This window comes from Chiloscyllium plagiosum, unplaced genomic scaffold (genome assembly GCF_037043375.1).
Source record: "Chiloscyllium plagiosum isolate Xiang-an unplaced genomic scaffold, Cpla_swu_hap1 HiC_scaffold_2, whole genome shotgun sequence".
Classification (NCBI taxonomy): domain Eukaryota; kingdom Metazoa; phylum Chordata; class Chondrichthyes; order Orectolobiformes; family Hemiscylliidae; genus Chiloscyllium; species Chiloscyllium plagiosum.
The window spans coordinates 116,060,354-116,081,392 of NW_028270140.1; the positions used below are offsets into that span (position 1 = coordinate 116,060,354).

The following is a 21,039-nucleotide window of genomic DNA, read 5'->3' on the forward strand; positions in this document are numbered from 1 at the left end:
ATCCCCTGCCGCACCTTCCATAAACTTGAGCTCATCCAAAATTCTGGTTTCCTCCTCCTGATACCAAATCCCTCTTACCCATCACTCTAGTGCTTGTTTGCTCACATTCCATTACCTCCAGTTTAAAATTCTCACTCTGTTACGCAATTCTTCCATAGAAACAACCACCAACTTCAAGCAATGTAGCCATCTGAGTCACCAGTTCTGGGGAAATAGGCTTCTCCCATTTCATTGCCCCATTCTTGGCTGTTAAGGCCTCAATTGCTGAAGGCATAACCCCTGAGTATCCTTCCTAAATCTTTTTGTGACTTGGCACCTGTAACATTCTCCTTGAAATTGATTTATTTGACCCAGCTTTTGTTGCAGTTCCTAATATTTCTTCCTTTAGTTTAGATTTTTTTTGTATCTGTGCATGCTTCAGGGCTTTTTAACTATAGTATAGGTGGTTGAAAGAGTTATTGATAAATTAGTTACTTGCGAAATATCAGATTTTTTATTATTATCGTTTTCCTACACTGATCTCAATTTCTACATCTTTCAAAAGCTGACTAGGTACAGATGTTTGCAAGTAAAGCGACGACTGGAAAATGCAAAGCCTTCAGAAATGAGATAATGAGAGTCCAGAGACCGTATATTCCTGTTAAGGTGAAAGGCAAGGCTGGTAGGTGTAGGGAATGCTGGATGACTAAAGAAACTGAGGTTTGGGTTAAGAAAAAGAAGAAAGCATATGACATGTATCTGCAGGAGAGATTGGGTGACTCCTTCGAGTATAAAGGCAGTAGGACTATACTTGAGAGAAATCAGGAGGGCAAAGAAGGGACATGAGATAGCTTTGGCAAAGAGGGTTAAGGAGAGTCCAAAGGGTTTTTACAAATACATTAAGGACAAAAGGGTAACTAGGGAGAGAATAGGGCCCCTCAAAGATCAGCAAGGCAGCCTGTGTGTTGAGCCGCAGGTGATGGGGGAGATACTAAACGAGTATTTTGCATCAGTGTTTACTGTGGAGAAGGACATGGGAGGTACAGAATGTGGGGAAATGAATGGTGACCTCTTGAAAAATGTCCATATTACAGAGGAGGAGATGCTGGATGTCTTGAAACACAAAAGTGGATAAATCCTCAGCATGTGATCAGGTGTACCCTAGAACTCTGTGGGAAGCTAGAAGTGATTGCTGCGCCTCTTACTGAAATATTTGTATCATTGATCGTCACAGGTGAGGTGCCGGAAGACTGGAGGTTGGCTAATATGGTGCCACTACTGTATTTAAGAAAGGTGGTAAGGATCTATATGGACTTCAGTAAGGCGTACGACAGTGTTCCCCATGGGAGACTGATTAGCAAGGTTAGATCTCACGGAATACAGGGAGAACTAGCCATTTGGATACAGAACTGGCTCAAAGGTAGAAGGCAGAGGGTGGTGGTGAAGGGTTGTTTTTCAGACTGGAGGCCTGAGGCCAGTGGAGTGCCACAAGGATCGGTGCTGGGTCCTCTACTTTTTTGTCGTTTATATAAGTGATTTGGATGCGAGCATAAGAGGTACAGTTAGTAAGTTTGCAGATGACACCAAAATCGGAGGTGTAGTGGACAGCAAAGAGGGTTACCTCCGATTACAACAGGATCTTGACCAGATGGGCCAATGGGCTGAGAAGTGGCAGATGGAGTTTAATCCAGATAAATGTGAGGTGCTGCATTTTTGGGAAAGTAAATCTTAGCAGTTCTTATACACTTAATGGTAAGATCCCAGGGAGTGTTGCTGAACAAAGAGACCTTGGAGTGCAGGGTCGTAGCTCCTTGAAAGTGGAGTCGCAGGTAGATAGGATAGTGAAGGAGGCATTTGGTATGTTTTCCTTTATTGGTCAGAGTATTGAGTACAGGAGTTGGGAGATCGCGTTGTGGTTGTACAGGGCATTGGTTAGGCCACTGTTGGAATATTGCGTGCAGTTCTGGTCTCCTTCCTATCGGAAAGATGTTGTGAAACTTGAAAGGATTCAGAAAAGATTTACAAGGATTGGAGGATTTGAGCTATAGGGAGAGGCTGAACAGGCTGGGGCTGTTTTCCCTGGAGCATCGGAGGCTGAGGGGTGACCTTATAGAGGTTTACAAAATTGTGGGGCATGGATAGGGTAAATAGACAAAGTCTTTTCCCTGGGGCAGGGGAGTCCAGAAGTAGAGGGCATAGGTTTAGGGTGAGAGGGGAAAGATATAAAAGAGACCAATGGGGCAACTTTTTCACACGGGGTGGTACGTGTATGGAATGAGCTGTCAGAGGATGTGGTGGAGGCTGGTACAATTGTAACATTTAAGAGGCATTTGGATGGGTATATGAATAGGAAGGGTTTAGAGGGATATGGGCCGGGTGCTGGCAGGTGGGACTAGATTGAGTTGGGATATCAGGTTGGCATGGAAGAGTTGGACCGAAGGGTCTGTTTCCATGCTGTACATCTCCCTGACAAGCCAGCGAGCTATAGACCAGTGAGCCTGACAATGGTGCTGGGCAAGTTGTTGGAGGGAATCCTGAGGGACAGGATCTACATGTATTTGGAAAGGCAAGGACTGATCAGGGATACTAAGCATGGCTTTGTGCATGGGAGGTCATGTTTCACGAACTTGATTGAGTTTTTTGAAGAAGTAACAACGAAGATTGATGAGGGCAGAACGGTGGTTTTGATCTATATGGACTTCTCCCTATGGGAGCCTTGTTAGCAAGGTTAGATCTCATGGAGTACAAGGAGAACTATCCCTTTGGATACAGAACTGGCTCAAAGGTAGAAGACAGAAGGTGGTGGTGGAGGATTGCTTTTCAGACTGAAGGCCAGTGACCAGTGGAGTACTACAAAGATCGGTGCTGGGTCCACTATTTTCATCATTTACATAAATGATTTGGATGTGAGCATAAGAGGTATAGTTAATAAGCTTGCCGGTGACACCAAAATTAGAAGTGTACTGGACAGCGAAGAGGGTTACCTCCAATTACAACAGGATCTTGATCAGATGGGCCAATGGGCTGAATAGTGGCAGATGGAGTTTAATTTAGACAAATGCGAGGTGCTGCATTTTGGAAAAGCAAATCTTCTCAGCTGTTATACACTTAATGGTAAGGTCCTAGGGAGTGTTGCTGAACAAAGAGACCTTGGAGTACAGGTTCATAGTTCCTTGAAAGTAGATAGGATCGTGAAGAAGTGTTTTTGTATATTTTCCTTTATTAGTCAGCGCATTGAGTATAGGAGTCGAGTGTGGTGCTGGAAAAGTACAGCAGGTCGGGGAGCAGGAGAATCGACATTTCGGGCAAAAGCCCTTCATCAGGAATCTGCCTTTGTTAGCCATTCCTGATGAAGGGCTTTTGCCCGAAATGTCGATTCTCCTGCTCCCCGGATGCTGCCTGACCTGCTGTGCTTTTCCCGCACCACCTCTCGATTCTAATCTCCAGCATCTGCAGTCCTCACTTTTGACTCATTTGGTACAGGAGTTGGGAGGTCATGCTGTGGCTGCTTTTGGAATATTGTGTGCTATTTTAATCTCTTTCCTATCGGAAGAATGTTGTAAATCTTTTCTGAACCCTTTCAAGTTTCACAAGAATGTTGCCAGAGTTGGAGAATTTTGAGCTGTAGGGAGAGGCTGAATAGGCTGGGGCTGTTTTCCCCAGAGTGTCAGAGGCTGAGGGGTGATCTTGTAGAGGTTTATAAAATCATGAGGTGCATGGATAGGGTCGATAGACAGGGTCTTTTCCCTGGGGTGGGGGAGTCCAGAAATAGAGGCCATAGATTCATGGTAAGGGGGAAAAGATCTAAAAGGGACCTAAAGGGGCAACTTTTCATGTAGAGGGTGGTGTGTGTCTGGAATGAGCTGCCAGAGGAAGTGGGTGGAGGCTGGTACAATTGCAGCATTTAAAAGGCATCTGGAAGGGTTCAGAGCTATATGAGCCAAGTGTTGGCAAATGGGACTAGATTAGGTTAGGATATCTGGGCAGCATGGACGAGTTGGACCGAGGGGGCTGTTTCTGCGTTGTACATCTCTTTGACTATATACTTCAGATTTAAAGACTTATTGACAAAAAGGTCTGTGGAATGTCTCAATAAGGAATTTTTCTGTTGCATTCCCATGCTTGTGGAAATCCTGGGTCATCTATTTTACACATTAAATGCAATGTTTTAAAGGACCTGCATTAACTCAACTCATTGAAACATCTGTTCACATTTCTTGCACTTCCCACTTTCAATTTTATTTTCGTTCTCAACAAGACTTGTGAATATAGTTGAAATGAAGTTGTAAAAGTATAACAAAATACGTCAGCTCATGCAGGCCATGTTTCAGCATAAAACTCATTTTGGTATTTTTGCATCAAACGGTCATATATGTTGAATTGATAATTCAGACAACTTTTTTTTTCCTTGATGGCGTAATCCTAACTCCATCATTATTGCTGAAAATGTGTTGCTGGAAAAGTGCAGCAGGTCAGGCAGCATCCAAGGAGCAGGAGAATCGACGTTTCGGGCACGAGCCCTTCAGGAATGAGGAAAGTGTGTCCAGCAGGCTAAGATAAAAGGTAGGGAGGAGGGAATTGGGGGAGGGGCGTTGGAAATGCGATAGATGGACCTTGACCTCCTTCCACCTATCGCATTTCCAACACCCCTCCCCCAAGTCCCTCCTCCCTACCTTTTATCTTAGCCTGCTGGACACACTTTCCTCATTCCTGAAGAAGAGCTCATGCCCGAAACGTCGATTCTCCTGCTCCTTGAATGCTGCCTGACCTGCTGCGCTTTTCCAGCAACACATTTTCAGCTGATCTCCAGCATCTGCAGTCCTCACTTTCCCCTCCATCATTATTCCTCCCAGTCTACTCCATTTGAATCTTGTTACAGTATTCTGGTTTCTGCAGACTTCCCTCTCTGTCTGTCTGTTATAAATACCGCAATACTATCTTCTGTGAGTGCAATGTAATATTTTGTAATATTCTTTCTTATTTCACTATGGTATTTAATGTAGTCAGTCATGTTATTGTGTTGCCTATTGCTCCTCTGGCTTATGTTGATAGGACTGTCCTTGCATGTGTCCTACAATCTGTGCTTTTCTAGTACATGTGACACACTTTGTAGCCAAAGTTTCACCTTCTCTTCATTTACTGATTTGCATATTGCCCTTGAGCAGCTTTATCTGAACGTATGGAGTAAGTTGATTATCTGTCTGAAGATGATGCACCAGATGAATCACCTCCCTGCAGGGCACACTTACCTCTGTTATCAAACTTTTCTGTCCAGTTGAAGGTGAGGCAGAATGTATTCTGATCAAACACTGAGCAGAATAAAACTTTCTGTTAAATTTTTGTCAAGAATCCCCATTTACCATGTCACTAATTCTAACTTGCTCCTTCAGATAGCAAATGGTCCTGTTTAAAATAAATCCGTCTTGAGATAATGATATCATTGGCAAGATCAGCATTTATTACCCATCTCTGATTGCCCTTGAGAAGGTGGTGATGAGCTGCTACCTTGAACCGCTACAGTTCTTGTGCTATCGGTAGACCCGCAATGCTGATAGAGGGAGATGCAGGATTTTGCGCCAGTGACCGTGAGGAACAGTGATATGTTTTCAAGTCAGGGTGGGGAATGGCTTGGAGGGGAACTTGCAGATAGTGGTGTTCCCATGTATCTGCTTCCCTTGTCCTTCTAAATAGAAGTGGTCATTCATTTGGCAAGGTACTGTCTAAGGATCTTTGAATTTCTGCAGATGAAATTGTAGATGACAGTCTTGTAGATGACAGTCACTACTGTGCATTGGTGATGGAGGGAGTGAATGTTTGTGGATGCGGTACCGATCAAGTGGGTTGCTTTGTCTTGAATCATGTCAAGTGTTTTGAGCATTGTTGGAGCTGCACTCATTTGGGCAAGTGGTGAGTTTCCATCACACTCCTGACTTCAGCCTTGTAGATGGAAGATCGGGTTTGGGGAGTGAGGAGATACTAGCTGCAGGACTCCTTGTCTCTGATCTGCTCTTCTAGACACAGTATTTCTGTGGCCGGTCCATTGCAGTTTTTGGTTGATGGTAACTCCCAGAATGTTGATTTGGGGATTCTGTGATGTAATGCCATTGAATGTCAAGGATTTGCGTTGGTCCGAAGGGTCTGTTTCGATGCTGTACATCTCTGACTCTCTCTGATTGAAGCTCAGATTGTCTCATGCTAGAGATGGATATTGGTCACCCTTGCTAAGACAGAAATCTGTAGTTTGTATTTAGCTCAAAATCTTTGCCCCTTCTATTCATTCCTGTAATTCTTCCCTTCTGTGTATGACCTCGCCCTCATTTTTCACTTCATTTTATTCATTTATCAATGATGGTATTTTGGTCAAAGACAAAATACCATTTCCAATTAACTTGTTATTTTGAAATCATAAATACTTTAAAACAGTAATTATTACGAACCTGATTGAGAAATTTGCAGAACTTGTTAACTAATTCAGACACCAGGTATTAGTCTGAGATGTGGCGCTCGGAAAGCACAGTAGGTCAGACAGTGTCGGAGGAGCAGGAAAGTCAATGATTCAGTTTGAAACTCTTTGTCAAGACCTTGACTTTCCTGCTTTTTGGATATTTTCTGACCTGCTTTGCTTTCCCAGTTGAAACTTTATTGCTGGAACAGCACAGCAGGTCAGGCAGCATCCAGGGAACAGGAGATTCGACGTTTCGGGCACAGGCCCTTCTTCAGGAGCTTTCCCAGCTCCACATCTATTGACTCTGACTTCCAGTATCTGCAGTCCTCACTGTCTCTGTCATTAGTGCGTGAGTTGGAAATGAACCTCTTTTGCTGATTTTTAAGCAAATTAAAAGGCAGAATTAACTTGCCAGCTTCTCCTGTTCCACGTTCTGGTGTGAGAGAGAAGTACTTGGGAGGAAAAGAAATATAATTATCAATCGATGTAAAGTTTTATTTTAATATCCAGTTTCCAGTGTGTCTCCAGCATGTGACAGTGCACACTTCAAGTATTTGTTTGAGTAGACCATTTTAAATTGCTATTTGTTCATGGCAATTTGATGATTGTTTCTTCCCAACAAAGAAGGGCAGGAATTTCCTGCTGATTGAAGCCATTTTAAATTCCCAGCCAACTGCAGATTTAAAACAGATCTGAAATGGCTGCTGATGGCATTTCAAACACTTGGAAGGAAAACTAGAGGAACTGGTTTTGTAGGCTATAGCTGGACACAGTACTAAGGTTTGAAACCAGCTTGTTGAAAGGAAATTTGTAATTGCTAGTGACCCCCATCTGTGCCTGTTTAAGAAATTGCTCTGTACTACTTATTTCTACTCAATTGTATTTGCAAGGAGCTGTAATGTTGCTAAATATGAATTTTATTACATATTTTGCTTAAATACAATCAGAAAATGCATGGTATGCAGCAGTTCAGGAAGTATCTGTGAACACAGGGAGGTAGAGTTAATGTTTCAGGTTTCAAAAGCAACATCCAGATCATTGGAGGCTGGACATGAACCCACGAAGTCCTGACTCCCTGGCTACAAGGTAATTGCCTTGGAAATTGATACTTCTGATGAGCAATTACCCCTCTGTAACTTGTTTCCATCTCCTGGCTTTGAATAAGAGACTTCAAAGGGTTCTGACTGACTTACCTTAGGTAGCTAAGAAAAGATAGAGGGATAAAAAGTTCCTCTTAATCCTGACAAAGTTTAAAGTGCTCCCTCACCCCCCACCCAATCACTCATACTGACCCTCTGATCACTCGCACTGATCCCACACTTGACTTTGATTACACCTGACCCTGCCCACCCATGCACCTGACATTCAACCCCCCCACCCATCCATTAGCCACTTAGCCAGTCTCCATAATGATAGAGACATACAGGACATCCCACTTAGAAGTTTCACCATAAAGATCACTGGCAGGAAAAGTATGTGATGGGATTGCCATGGGTGGATTTGTCCTGATTGAAAAATAATATTTCATATTTTGATTACAGTCTGTGGAGTGGTTTATGCCATTTTAAATGTTTTTTTATAGCTTTCCAAACAATTGATAGCCTTGCTGAATCAATTACATCTTAGAGCCATTGGAAATCCCCTTATGAGGGGAATGTAAAACTGCATTTGCAATGGCTAATGTAACATCTGTTTACAAGGGGAGGGAGGCTGAAACAGGAAATTGCTGGCCATTAAGCCTGACCTTGGTCATTGGTAAGATTTTAGATTTCATTCTTAAGGATTAGATTGCGGAGCAGTTGGAAATGCATGGTTAAATAGGGCTGAGTCAGCATGGCTTCATAAAGGGGAGGTCATGCCTGACAAATCTGTTAGAATTCTTCAAGGTGTTAATGAGCAAGTTAGACATCTCTAGGAAAAATAGGGTTGTTATGGTAGGGGATTTTAACTTTCCAAAATATAGACTGCGACTGCCATAGTGTTAAGGGTTTAGATGGAGAGGCATTTGTTAAGTGTGTACAAGAAAAGTTTCTGATTCAGTTTGTGGATGAATCAGAGAAGGGGCAAAACTTGACCTACTCTTGGGAAATTAAAACCGGGCAGGTGACTGAGGTGTCAGTGGGGGAGCACTTTGGGGCCAGTGACCACAATTCTATTAGATTTAAAACAGTGATGTAAAAGGATAAACCAGATCTAACAATTGTAGTTCTAAATTGGAGGAAGGTTAATTTTGACAGTATTGGGCTAGAACGTTCAAAAACCGATTGAGGGCAAATGTTCGCAGGTAAAGGGATGGCTGGAAAATGGGAAGCCTTCAGAAATGAGATAATGAGAGTCCAGAGACCGCATACTCCTGTTAGGGTGAAAAGGAAGGCTGGTAGGTATAGGGAATGCTGGATGACTAAAGAAATTGAGGGTTTGGTTAAGAAAAAGAAGGAAGCATTTGTCAGGTATAGACAGGATAGATCGGGTGAATCCTTAGAGTATAAAGAAAGTAGGAGTATGCTTAAGAGGGAAATCAGGAATGGGGCACATAGGGTTAAAGAAATCCAAATACATTAAGGACAAAAGGGTAACTAGGGAGAGAACAGGGCCCATCAAAGATCAGCAGGTCAGGCAGCATCCAGGGAACAGGAGAATCAACGTTTCGGGCATAAGCCCTTCTTCAGGAAGGGCTGAAGAAGGGCTTATGCCCGAAACTTCGATTCTCCTGTTCCCTGGATGCTGCCTGACCTGCTGCGCTTCTCCAGCAACACATTTTTAGCTCTGATCTCCAGCATCTGCAGACCTCACTTTTTCCCATCAAAGATCAGCAAGGTGGTCTTTGTGTGGAGCGGCAGGAGATGGGGAGATATTAAATGAGTATTTTGCATCAGTGTTTATTGTGGAGAAGGACATGGAAGATATAGACTGTCGGGAAATAGATATGGACATTTTTCAAGGTGTCACTATTATAGAGGAGGAAGTGCTGGATGCCTTGAAACACAAAAGTGGATATATCCTCAGGACGTGATCAGGTGTACTTAGCTGAGGGGTATGAAAGCATAATACCCCTCACGATAGATGAGTGAATGTGTTGTGAAGAAGACTAGGGATTTGTAGATGAATATAGATTGAGTAACTGGACAAGAGTTTGGCAGATGGAGCATAATGTAGTAAAATTAAAGTTGTTCAACTTGGCAGAAAGAATGAAAATGTAGAACATTACTTAAATGGATAACAACTGCAGAACTGCAAGATAGAGGAAATAAGCAGTTCTGATGCATGAGTCACAGAACATTAGTTTTTGGATACAGTCATAATTGAGCACATATGTCAGTAATATTCTTTATAATGGAAGGGCTTGAATACAAAAATAAGGAGGTTATGCTTCAGTTATATGGGGCATTGTGAGACCACATCTTGAAATACTGTGTCTGTTTCGTCTCCTTATTTAAGCAAGGATGTAAACGCTTCGGTAGTGTTTCAGTGGAGGCTTACCAAATTGACATCTGGAACAACTGGGTTGTTTTATATGGATAGGTTGGACAGGCTAGGCTTGTTTCCACTGGTGTTTAGAAGAGCAAAGGGAAACTCCAAGTGCATAAATGAAATTCTGCATGACCTTGCCAAGTTGAATATGTGAAAGAGTATTTCTTCTAGTGGATCTGTCCAGTGCTCTGGAGCAGTATTTAACATCAGGGCAGAGATGAGAATTTTGTATTCTAATGATTGGTTAACTTTGAAGCTCTCTGGCTTAGAAAACAATGGAAGCAGGATCACTAAATATTTTAAAACATTTTTGTTCAGCAAGGGGGGCAAAGACTATTGCTTGTAGATGGGAATATGGAATTTGAAATAGATGAGCTGTGATTTTGTTAAATGGTTTAGCAGGCTTGAACAGCAAAATGGCTGACTTTTGCCCCTATTTGATGTGTTTGTATTTTTGGCTGTATTATTCTGTCACCAGTCTAAAATGAATTTATTGCTGGTGTCCTTTCTAATATTTATCTCACAATCTTCTCTTGGAATGTAGATGGAATGTTCATTATTGGCATTTTGGGGCACTTGCAGTGTGTGAATTGGCTGCAGTGTTTCCAGTATTACAATAGTAACTACACTTAAGATGCTTTCTTGGCTGTAAAGTATTTAATGTATGTAATGTCCTCGAGTAAAAGATCTTTTGTCCTCACCTAGTCTGCTTTAAATGTGAGTCCAACCCTGTTCAATGTCTTAACTGCCTTCTGAAATGGCCTATCAAATCAAAGGGTAATTAGGAATGGTCAATAGCTGTTGGCTTTGGCAGTGATGCCCACCAATACTCCTGTCAAGTTTTATTTCTTGGCCACTGACCTCCAGGACAATGCACGTGAAACTAGAAGTCACCATCTTGGCACACCAATCACACTGGTGTGTGTAGAACCTCAGAGAAACTATGCTGTTTGAGGATACACTGATGCTCATATCCCATGAAAGAATGAAAACAAATAACTTCTCATTTTCATAAACTTAAGAGAATGAAAACCCAGTCTATCTAATATAGAAAGAATCCTTCCATCCCAGAAATTAGTTTGGTAGACATTTGTTGCATTTCCTCTATGGCCATTGTACCTTTTTGTTGTTAAGTACACCAAGCTTACCAGTCCTGAAAGAGAAGAGGCCTGTAATTTATAAAATGTAAGTGCTCGAGATTACAAACGCACATGGGTATAATGTATGAGTTTCTTATTATGCTTGTACACTGTTGAAACATTAATCATGGATGAATCCTGAAAGAAAATGACTTAAAAATTAAGTCACAAAGCACCGTAAGCTTTTGGAAGGAAGAATTTAAAATGCAATTGACATTCCCTTTGCTACTTCTCTCCATTATGTCTGTGTATCCTGTCCCTTCCACCAACCAGAAAAGAATGGTTACGTTACATGGCATTACCCCAAGCAATTGTACTTGCAGTTCACGTTACTGAAATTCTAATCTCCTGACAGGATGGTATGGAAAAGAGCTTGGTGTCACCTAACCATGAGTTCTCAATTATTTCTCCACATTTTTTTTCAACCCATATCTAAGGAAGGATGTGCTGATCTTGGATGGGGTCCAGGGGAGCTGGGGATGAAGAGCTTGTCATATGAGGAAGGGTTGAGAACTCTGGGTCTGTACACGATAGATGAGGGGGTAGTCTGACTGAAACTTACAGGATAGTGAACAACCTGGATTGAGTGAATGTGGAGAAGATGTTTCCACTAGTAGGAGAGATTAGGAGTTGGTGACCCAGCCTCAGAGTGAAGTCCGAACACTTCGGAACTGACATGAGGAATTTCTTCAGGCAGAGAGTGGTGATTCTCTGCAACTTGTTGCAGAAGGCTGTTGCGGCCAAGTCATTCAGTCTCTTTAAATAGGTTCTTGATTAATAAGGATATTAGGTGTTATGGGGAAGGGCAGAACAATGGAGTTGAGAAACATTTCAGCCATGATTGAATGTCAGAGCAGACTTGATAGACCAAATGACCTCATTCTGCACACACCTCTTCAAGTCTAACCTCTGGTATCCAGTACAATCAAGTTGGCCTTCCAATATGATAGAGTATTCTTGTGAAAGAGATGATTCCCAACTCTGGTTTGAAATCAGGATTGTAGAAAGTTCTGAAGCCCATTGATTGTTTCGGTTGTGTATACATATACACATTTGTGCATTGAAATTAAAAAAAATTATTGAAAACTTTTCTTTACAAAATATTAAAATTACAAAATATGAAAATATAACATTATAACAAAAACATAACTACATTAAACAATAAACCAACTACTGTACTACTGTACAAAAGAACTCTCATCTACACTCCTCACACATCAATAAATAAATAATGCTGCTCAGCATATAAGACCTCAACACTCAACCTTTGAGAGCATCAATTATTAAAGCCACGTTTGCTCAAAATTCTTCATCTCAGGACATTAAGCTTATTAAATCAAACCACCATGGCTGGACAAAAGCCCTAATTAAAATGGCAGACAGACCTGCTTCTAAATAAATCAAAAAGGGCTGCTATGTCTTAAAAGAAATTCTGTTTTCTGGTGCACCGTATTTGTAACAAAGTACAAAGGAGCGATTCTGTGGTGTTTCCTCTGTCAGGGTGGCAGAAGGTAAACACATTCCTTTGTACTTTTTAAAGTTTGTGAGAAGATTTGTAGCTCGTGTGCTCGTTGCTGTGGTTCTGTTCGCCGAGCTGGAAGTTTTTGTTGCAAACGTTTCGTCCCCTGTCTAGGTGACATCCTCAGTGGTTGGGAGCCTCCTGTGAAGTGCTTCTGTGGTGTTTCCTCCGGCATTTATAGTGGCCTGTCCCCGCTGCTTCCAGATATCCTCGCAATTTCATCATCAGATGCCTAAGGGAGAGACAACAGAACGAGGACATGCCGCAACCCAAAGGACTAGCCACACTACCATACATCAAGAACATCTCTGAAATGACAGCCAGACTACTGCGACCACTAGGACTTATAACAGCACACAAACCAACAGCCACTCTCAGACAACAACTCACCAAAACGAAGGACCCGATACCCAGCATGAGCAAAACTAATGTAGTGTACAAAATCCCATGCAAGGACTGCACAAAACACTATATAGGACAAACAGGAAGACAGCTAACGATCCGCATCCACGAACATCAACTAGCCACGAAACGCCACGACCAGCTATCCTTAGTAGCCACACACGCAGACGACAAGCAACATGAATTTGACTGGGACAACACTACCATTATAGGGCAAGCGAAACAAAGAACAGCCAGGGAATTCCTAGAAGCTTGGCACTCATCCACAAACTCCATCAACAAACACATAGACCTGGACCCAATATACCGGCCACTACAGCGGACAGCTGAAACTGACAACCGGAAGCGGCAGGGACAGGCCACTATAAATGCCGGAGGAAACACCACAGAAGCGCTTCACAGGAGGCTCCCAACCACTGAGGATGTCACTTAGACAGGGGACGAAACGTTTGCAACAAAAACTTCCAGCTCGGCGAACAGAACCACAGCAACGAGCACACGAGCTACAAATCTTCTCACAAACTTTAAAAAGTACAAAGGAATGTGTTTACCTTCTGCCACCCTGACAGGGGTTTTTCTGACACCCAGCACATCAGAATGTTCTTCCTTGCACAAAAATTGAGGATGCTAAAAAGTTTTCTCCCACATACATTAAAGGAAGATAATTTTGGCAAACCCAGGAGAAGGGAAACCGGGTCGACCTTGACTTTGGTCCCCAAGACCCTCTCTCTTACTCCTGCCACAGCGCTGCAATATATACGGAGCCCGTGGCAGGGCCACATTCAGTGAATGAGGGTATCTATTTATTTTACATTTGGGGCACATTTAAGTTACACTCTGCTTAAATTTTGCAAGACAATCTGGGGCCAGATGAGCTCTATCAAGAATCTTTAACTGCATAGCATATTGAAATCTTCCTGACACTCTCTCAAATGTCCTCCCAAGTTTCCGGAGTGATCTCCATCCCTGACACACTCTCCCAGACCTCCTGTAATCACTCAATGTCACCCGAGGAACCTCCCCGCAACAAATGATAGAGAGTACTCACTGAAAGAGTGCTCTTCGCCTGAAGCTTAGTCTCTTTTTGGATAAAATCTCTGATTTGAAAAAAAATAGAAGAGGTCCCAGCTCGATAATCCATGCTTAAGTTTTTTGATCAAATGACATTAATGTTTCATCTTCAAACAGGTCACCCAAACGATAGACTCCCCTATCCGCCCAGGACTTAAACCTGGGATTCATTGTCCCTGGCCAGAAACCAGGCATACCGACTATGGCAGTATGGAAAGATATTTTAGACATATTACCCTCCATCTGTCTCATTGCCCTCCCACGCTTTTACAGTGTTAGTAACTATTAGTTGCAGAACATTGCTGCAATCCATCTTCATTTTGTCCAGAAACAACAGGTTAATAAGAGGGCAGTTTGTCTGGGAGACCTCAATGTCCAACCATATCGAAGCAGAGTCCTCACAGGCCCAATCACTCTCAAAAGGTAAAAGGGAGCTCAATTGATATCTTCTGACATCTGGGAGATCCACTCCTCCTAACCTCGGGACATTTGCAATTTTGTAAGCTTGATAAGAGGCTGCTTATGGCACCAAATAGAAGAACTAAACCAATCATTTAATTTCTGAAATGTTTGTCCAGGAAAAAGCAAGGGAAGCATCCGCAGAGGATATAATAAACGAGGAAGAATATTCATTTTAATAGAGCAACTCCGCTGAGCCATGATATTGGAAGGCACCCCCCCGCCCCCCCCTCCCCCATCTTTGAAGGTCTTGGTTAATCTTGTCAAACAAATGAACAAAATTAGGTTTGAATAACTTATCAAAAGTAGAGGTAGCAGAGAGGCCCAAATAAAGAAAGCCTCCCTGTGTCCACTTAAAGGGGAACCCACCTTCAACGTCCGGTATTCCCCTAAAACTCCTATAGGCATAGCCTCTGATTTTGAAAAATTGGATCTTGTAACCTGAGAAAAAGCCAAATGAATTAATACATTGTATCAACTGGGACACCGAAACGGCCGGGCTCAAAAGAAAAATGAGAACATCATCCGCATATAATGTGATCTTATGCATGTTTGACCCTACCTTTGGGACAGCTATATTAGGATTCCAATGAATAGCCTCTGCCAGTGGCTTAATCGCCAAATTGAAGAGCCAAGGTGAGAGGGAACAGCCTTGGCAAACTCCCCTACCAATGTTAAAATTATCAGACCTTAGACCATTAGTGAGAACTGCCGCCAGAGGATCAGTGTAAAGGACCCTTACCCATCTAGTAAACACTTCACCCAGGCCAAACCGCTCTAGGATATAAAAAAAGATACAGCCATAGTTCACTAAGCAGCAGTGATTCCCTCACTACTTCATGCTCTGATAATGGGCACCTCAAAGCAGTTCAATTGCAACAACCTCTCCCAAAACAATTTGCACAGCATGGCAATATTAATCATTCAAAACCAGCTCTGCTAGCCAAGACATGTAAATTGGATATCTGAAACTAGACTCCCAAAGCAACATTTTTGCTGTGAACGTGGTCATGGCACAGTTTCCTCGGAAGACAGCAAAATGCTTTCTGGTGTCCTCAAAGCATCTCTTCTAAAAAGCTAGAGCATACCCACTGAACCATGGGAGACTACCTTGTAACGAACCAAAATAGAAAAGGCTCATCCAGAAAGGTCTCAAATAGATGGAGAGACTTTGTTGGGAATGTGCAGGAGGGGGACACTTTGAGATCTTGGAAGGGGTACGTATACTTCTGAACAATCCATCTGCCAAAGCGGACATTATCAGATCACATCCTGTTTTCTCCATTGGGCTCATTGTTTGGCCCATTCAGTGAACCATCTTCTGGTGTAAGAAGATGATGTATGTGTGCACATTTGTACAGGGGGTACCCAATTTTTGAATCTTGTACTTACATACATGATCCCATTCAGAGGTATAATTTTAAAAATCCCAACATATGAATGTTTCCTGTACTATTTTATATTGTTCTGACTTGCATACAAAGCAACTTGTGAATGGTCTCAAGTATGAAACCCATTTGCAAATCGGAGACTGTCCCTACATAAAGATCTGTTAAATTATCCCAGTTCTTCATTTCAGTGGAGCACAATTTAGTAAAAGTAGAGAATAAAGATGATGAGCTGCATTCTAGGGGCAAACAAGATGTGTCTACTATTTTAAAAGAAAGCATATTTAATTTGTGGTCCACTGAATAATATTGTGGTTGGAGTATGGATAAAAATATTCTGCTTATTTCTCAAATCTGGGCGGTCAGTCATGGCAGGCTACTATAGGTGGTGGGAAGTAAGTGGTGATTATTTGTCCAGCGATGCAGTAGTGGTGCCAAGTGATCAAAAATAAGATGTGATCAAGGAAATACTAAATATAAAAGAACTTAAATGTTGTATAAATGTCAAAATGGTCACATTTTAATTTAACATTTACTTTCCTTTCCATTCAAGGTGAACAATGTGTCTGGGGTTCCTGAAGAATTAGTAGAAGAAGGATACCCTTATAAACCTAATGGTTCACTGAATGGTGCAAACTATGAGCCCAATGGAGATACAAGGGCCTGGTCTGATAATGTCCGACCAGCACAGTAAGTACAGAATGCTTCAGTTTCCTTGGTTAACATTACAATGCAGTGCCTGTAATTTTAGTCCATTCTTTTTACATTATATGTTTACTGGCTTGTTTGTAATTTAAGAGCTCAGAAGTATAAACAAGATGATCTCATCCACTTCTCTCTTGAGTCCTGGTATTGCAAAATTGTGTGTGTGTGTTTTAATAAACTGTTCCTTAAAATTGTCCAAAGACAATTTATTCTTTCTTCCACCATCTCCTGAGTACAATTAACATTGTAGTACAGTTTACTAGTAAGGTCTTGAAGCCTTGATATGGATATAGAATTATTACCCCTTTTGTGAGTCATTTGTTTTCCTGAAGGCAGTGTGCATACAAAATCAAAACAGAAGTGTTGGAAAACCTCAGCAGGTCTGGCAGCAGCTGTGAAGAAATAAACATCGTTCACATTTAGTGTTCGGTGAATCTAATCTGGAACAAATTTTACACTGAGATCATTTTGTCATCAATCTCCGTGGATCCCAAATACAATAGCGTGTTGAATGCTGCAAACCAATCTGCTCAAGGAGGAGAATGCTGGTTGGCGTAGATTTTGACTGGTCTGTCTTGCATCTTTTCCTGCAGTGTCCCTGAAGTTTCAGTTCCGCTCATGCATGAGCAGCCAGGTCAACATTCATCAAGCAGAGAGTCGGATGAAAGTAAACCATCACGAAGGAGGCCGCCTAGGAAGAGGAGGCCAGGAAGAGCAAAAAGACCAGAGAATGAGGACTGTGACACAGACTACACAACTGGAGCAGAATCCTGTGATGAATTGGATGAAGATGATTTGGAAAGGTTTTTAAAAAGTTTTTGATGCCATTTTGCCAATGAAAGAATTTATCTTCATTTCCGTGAAACAGTTGTATTAATTAATATTGAACTTCTTTTGCAGTCAATACCCACCTATCACTTCAGACCAACAGAGACAAGATTACAAGAGGGAGTTTGACAATGATCATCAGCAGTACAAACGCTTACAGGCTGAAATTGATGACGTTAACAAGCAGTTTTCCCAGTTGGACAAGGAGATTGATGAAACTGAGGATGATGAGCAGTACCAGGTATGTTTTGAATCTATGATGGGGCATTGAAAAAAATCCATAGGTACTTGAGATATTCTCTTTTTTTATAATAGTGTGGTACAGCTAAATGTAAAGGAAGTTAATGTGTCCATACCCTCAGAATACACTCCATTTCCTAACCGAGACTAGCATGTAACATGTTCAATACTAATGCACTTTTTGAGCTGTTGCTTAGATGATTTGTGCTTTGACCTTGTGCCTCGGTCTTTATACTCTCGAGTAAGTCTGCTGTTGTACTGTACAAGAAGAGAGTAGTAATTTTCTTGTCAATTCCTGTTGTTCTTGAGAACAAGCCTTTGCTTTGTACCATGATCAGCAAATACTATGAGATAACTTTTAAGTGGAGTCTTCAGAAAGGCTCGTTGGGCTCAATTTATCGAAGCATCAAATTAAGGCACACCTCACAACGTACACAAAACTTTTTAATAAAAAAAAAGTCCAAGTGCTGTTTGTGTGGTTTGTCTTGAGTTTTCCAAACTTGGCACTAAGTTTAGGGTGGCACGATGTCTCCGTGGTTAGCACTGCTGCCTCACAGCGCCAGGGATCCGGGTTCAATTCTTGCCTCGAGCAACTGTTGTGTGGAGTTTGCACATTCTCCCTTTTTCTGCGTGGGTTTCCTCCAGGTACTCCGGTTTCCTCCCACAGTCCAAAGATGTGCAGGTCAGGTGAATTGGTCATGCTAAATTGCCCGTAGTGTTAGTCGGGGCAAATATAGGGTAGGGGAATAGGTTTGGGTGGGTTACTCTTTGGAGGGTTGGTGTGAACTTTTGGGTCAAATGGCCTGTTTCCATACTATGGGAAATCTAATTTAAATGTTGGTGGTATTTTAACTAAATATTTAATTATTTAGGTCCTTGTAAGAGGGAAACTTAGTGGTATATACATAATGTGAACAAAAACTGACAGAAATAGTTAATTCCAGAGAGAGGCAGAGATCTATCTATTTACTACATCTGTGTTTCATCACAAAATATTGACAGAAGGGCTTGTATGTAAATGGAAGCTGTCTAAAGATGCAAATTTATTGGGATACGTGAACATTGAATGCTCAAGTAGCCATTCTTCTTCCATGCTGTTCAGTGATGGACATGGGAGAGAGGGGCATTATTAACCAAATTCAATCATATCCATCCCTGATTTCTTTCAGGAAATGGAGTGTATTCTGAGAGTATGGACACATTAATTTCCTTTAACTTGTTATAGTACTGTTTTTGCTACATAAACCATTGGGGGATCCAGAGAATTCTTATAAATGTTCAATTTTGTGAAACATGAACTTGAGCAGGAGTTTCACGTGGAAATCATGAGTGGAAGCTCACATTTTACACTCCATGGCATAGCACAATAACGTAAGTGTCCCCCTCCTGTCCACCATCTATAAGGCATAAGTCAGGAGTGTGATGGAATACTCCCCACTTGCCTGGATGAGTGCAGCTTCAACAACATTGAAGAAATTTGACACCATCAAGAACAGAACAGCCCACTGATTGGCACCACATCCGTTCCCTCCACCATTGAAGCTTAGTATCAGTAGTTTGTGCCAAGTACAAGATACACTGCAGGAATTCACCAAGGCTCCTTCTATACCTTCCAAACCTATGACCATTTAGAAGAACAAGGAAATAGAAATGGGCAATAAATGCTGGCCTTGTCACGGACACTCGTAAAAGAAAACTTAAGAGCCAATGCCAAAGAGAAATATGAGGAAGAATAAACAGATCATGATAGAAGTGAGCAGATGTACTCATCTAAGAATCAATAAACAGATAAATTAGAATTTAAAAGAGTGAAAGGATAGAACTAAAGGGAATATGTTTGATTGCATGTCACATTCAAAACAAAACTGTGACTGAAAGCATGAATGGAACTGAACATAGTATAATCATTCCAGAGTCATGGCTGCAGGATGACACTGAGTGGGATCTGACTCTTGATGGGTATAGGACATTTAGGAATCACATCCACCCTGATTCCGGTGCATGTTTTCCAGAAGGTTTTGGGAAAATAACAATCAAAACTAGAAAATGATGGAACATTACTTGTTAGTTTATAATAGTATTAGCATAATAGAGAGATGACCTAAGTGGAGGGAATCCAAGATATGGAAACAATTTAGGGAGAAATAAGAAATTATAAATGCACGGGGCCATTCTGGATGTGGTGGCTGGAACCACAAATATAATCACACTGCATACAGTGGAGTATAATGTTAAGAATTATTATTGCTACACCATTTTGAAAAGCTCTAATCACATTGGACAAAGGTGGCTTCTGAGGAATTCATCACATATTTTCAGGATAGTTTCTTAGAACAGCACCTTCTGAAGCTGACCAGAGAGCAGTCTTTACTAAATCTGAAATTGTGCAATGAGATAGGGTGAGTTAATTATTACTGTTTGCTAATGTTGCTTTTCCACCTCTATTTTCAGATCGTTGCTGCTGAATATAATAGACTGAAAGAAGTGAAGAATGTGAGTAGTCTAAAATTTAAATACATTATTACTTTAAATAATTCTATTACGTTGGATTTACTCTTACTCTGTACATAGAATATTCACTCTTGTGGTATTTTACTAGAACAGTATTTTAAGTATTCAGTTAATTTTCCTTGGTAAGCCTCTCCAACAAATGATTAATACATAGAGGAAACTTTGTGAGCTGGTGCTGGGTCCACTACTTTTTGTTATTTAATATAAATGATTAGTATGTGAATATGAAATATGGTCAGTACGTTTACAGATGACACCAAAGTTGATGGTGTAGTGGACAATGAAAAGGTTATCTCACAGTACAACAGGACTTTGATCAGATGGGCAAATGGGCTGAGGAGAGGCAGATGGAGTTTAATTTAGATAAACATGAAGTACTGCATTTTGGTAAGACAAATCAGGACAGGACTTATACACTTAATGGTAAGTCCTAGAGGTGTTGCTGAACAAAGAGACCTTGAAGTGCAGGTTGATAGTTGTTGACAGAGGAGTTGCAGGTAAAAAGATAGAAGAAGGTGTTTAGTATGCTTGCCTTTATTGGTCAATGCATTAAGTATAGAAGTTGGGAGGTCATGTTGCAACTGTACTGGACATTGCTTAGGCCACTTGTAATACTGCATTCAATTTTGATCTTCCTGCTATAGGAAGGACGTTGCCAGAATTAGAGGGTTTGAGCTGTAGGGAGAGGCTGAATAGGTTGGGGCTATTTTCTGGGGACTGTTGGAGGCTGAGGGATGACATTGTAGAGGTTTATAAAATCATGATGGACAAGAATAGGGTGAATAACAAAAGTCTTTTCCCCAAGGTAGGAGAGTCCTGAACTAGAGGGTCTAGGTTTAAGGTGAGAGGGGAAAAATTTAAAAGGGACCTAAGGGGCAAATC

General features: G+C 41.5%; 1 protein-coding gene across 2 annotated transcripts in view; it reads left to right on the forward strand.

Annotated features, from left to right (window-relative positions):
• Window positions 1-21,039, forward strand: part of oclnb (occludin b) — a 33,454-nt gene that overhangs the window by 9,931 nt on the left and 2,484 nt on the right. For both annotated transcript variants that reach the window (XM_043707936.2, XM_043707953.2), the window contains exons 5-8: window positions 16,427-16,563; window positions 17,172-17,381; window positions 17,479-17,647; window positions 20,098-20,139. In XM_043707936.2, coding sequence (XP_043563871.1) covers window positions 16,427-16,563; window positions 17,172-17,381; window positions 17,479-17,647; window positions 20,098-20,139 — 558 coding nt within the window. The remainder of the gene's footprint in view (window positions 1-16,426; window positions 16,564-17,171; window positions 17,382-17,478; window positions 17,648-20,097; window positions 20,140-21,039) is intronic.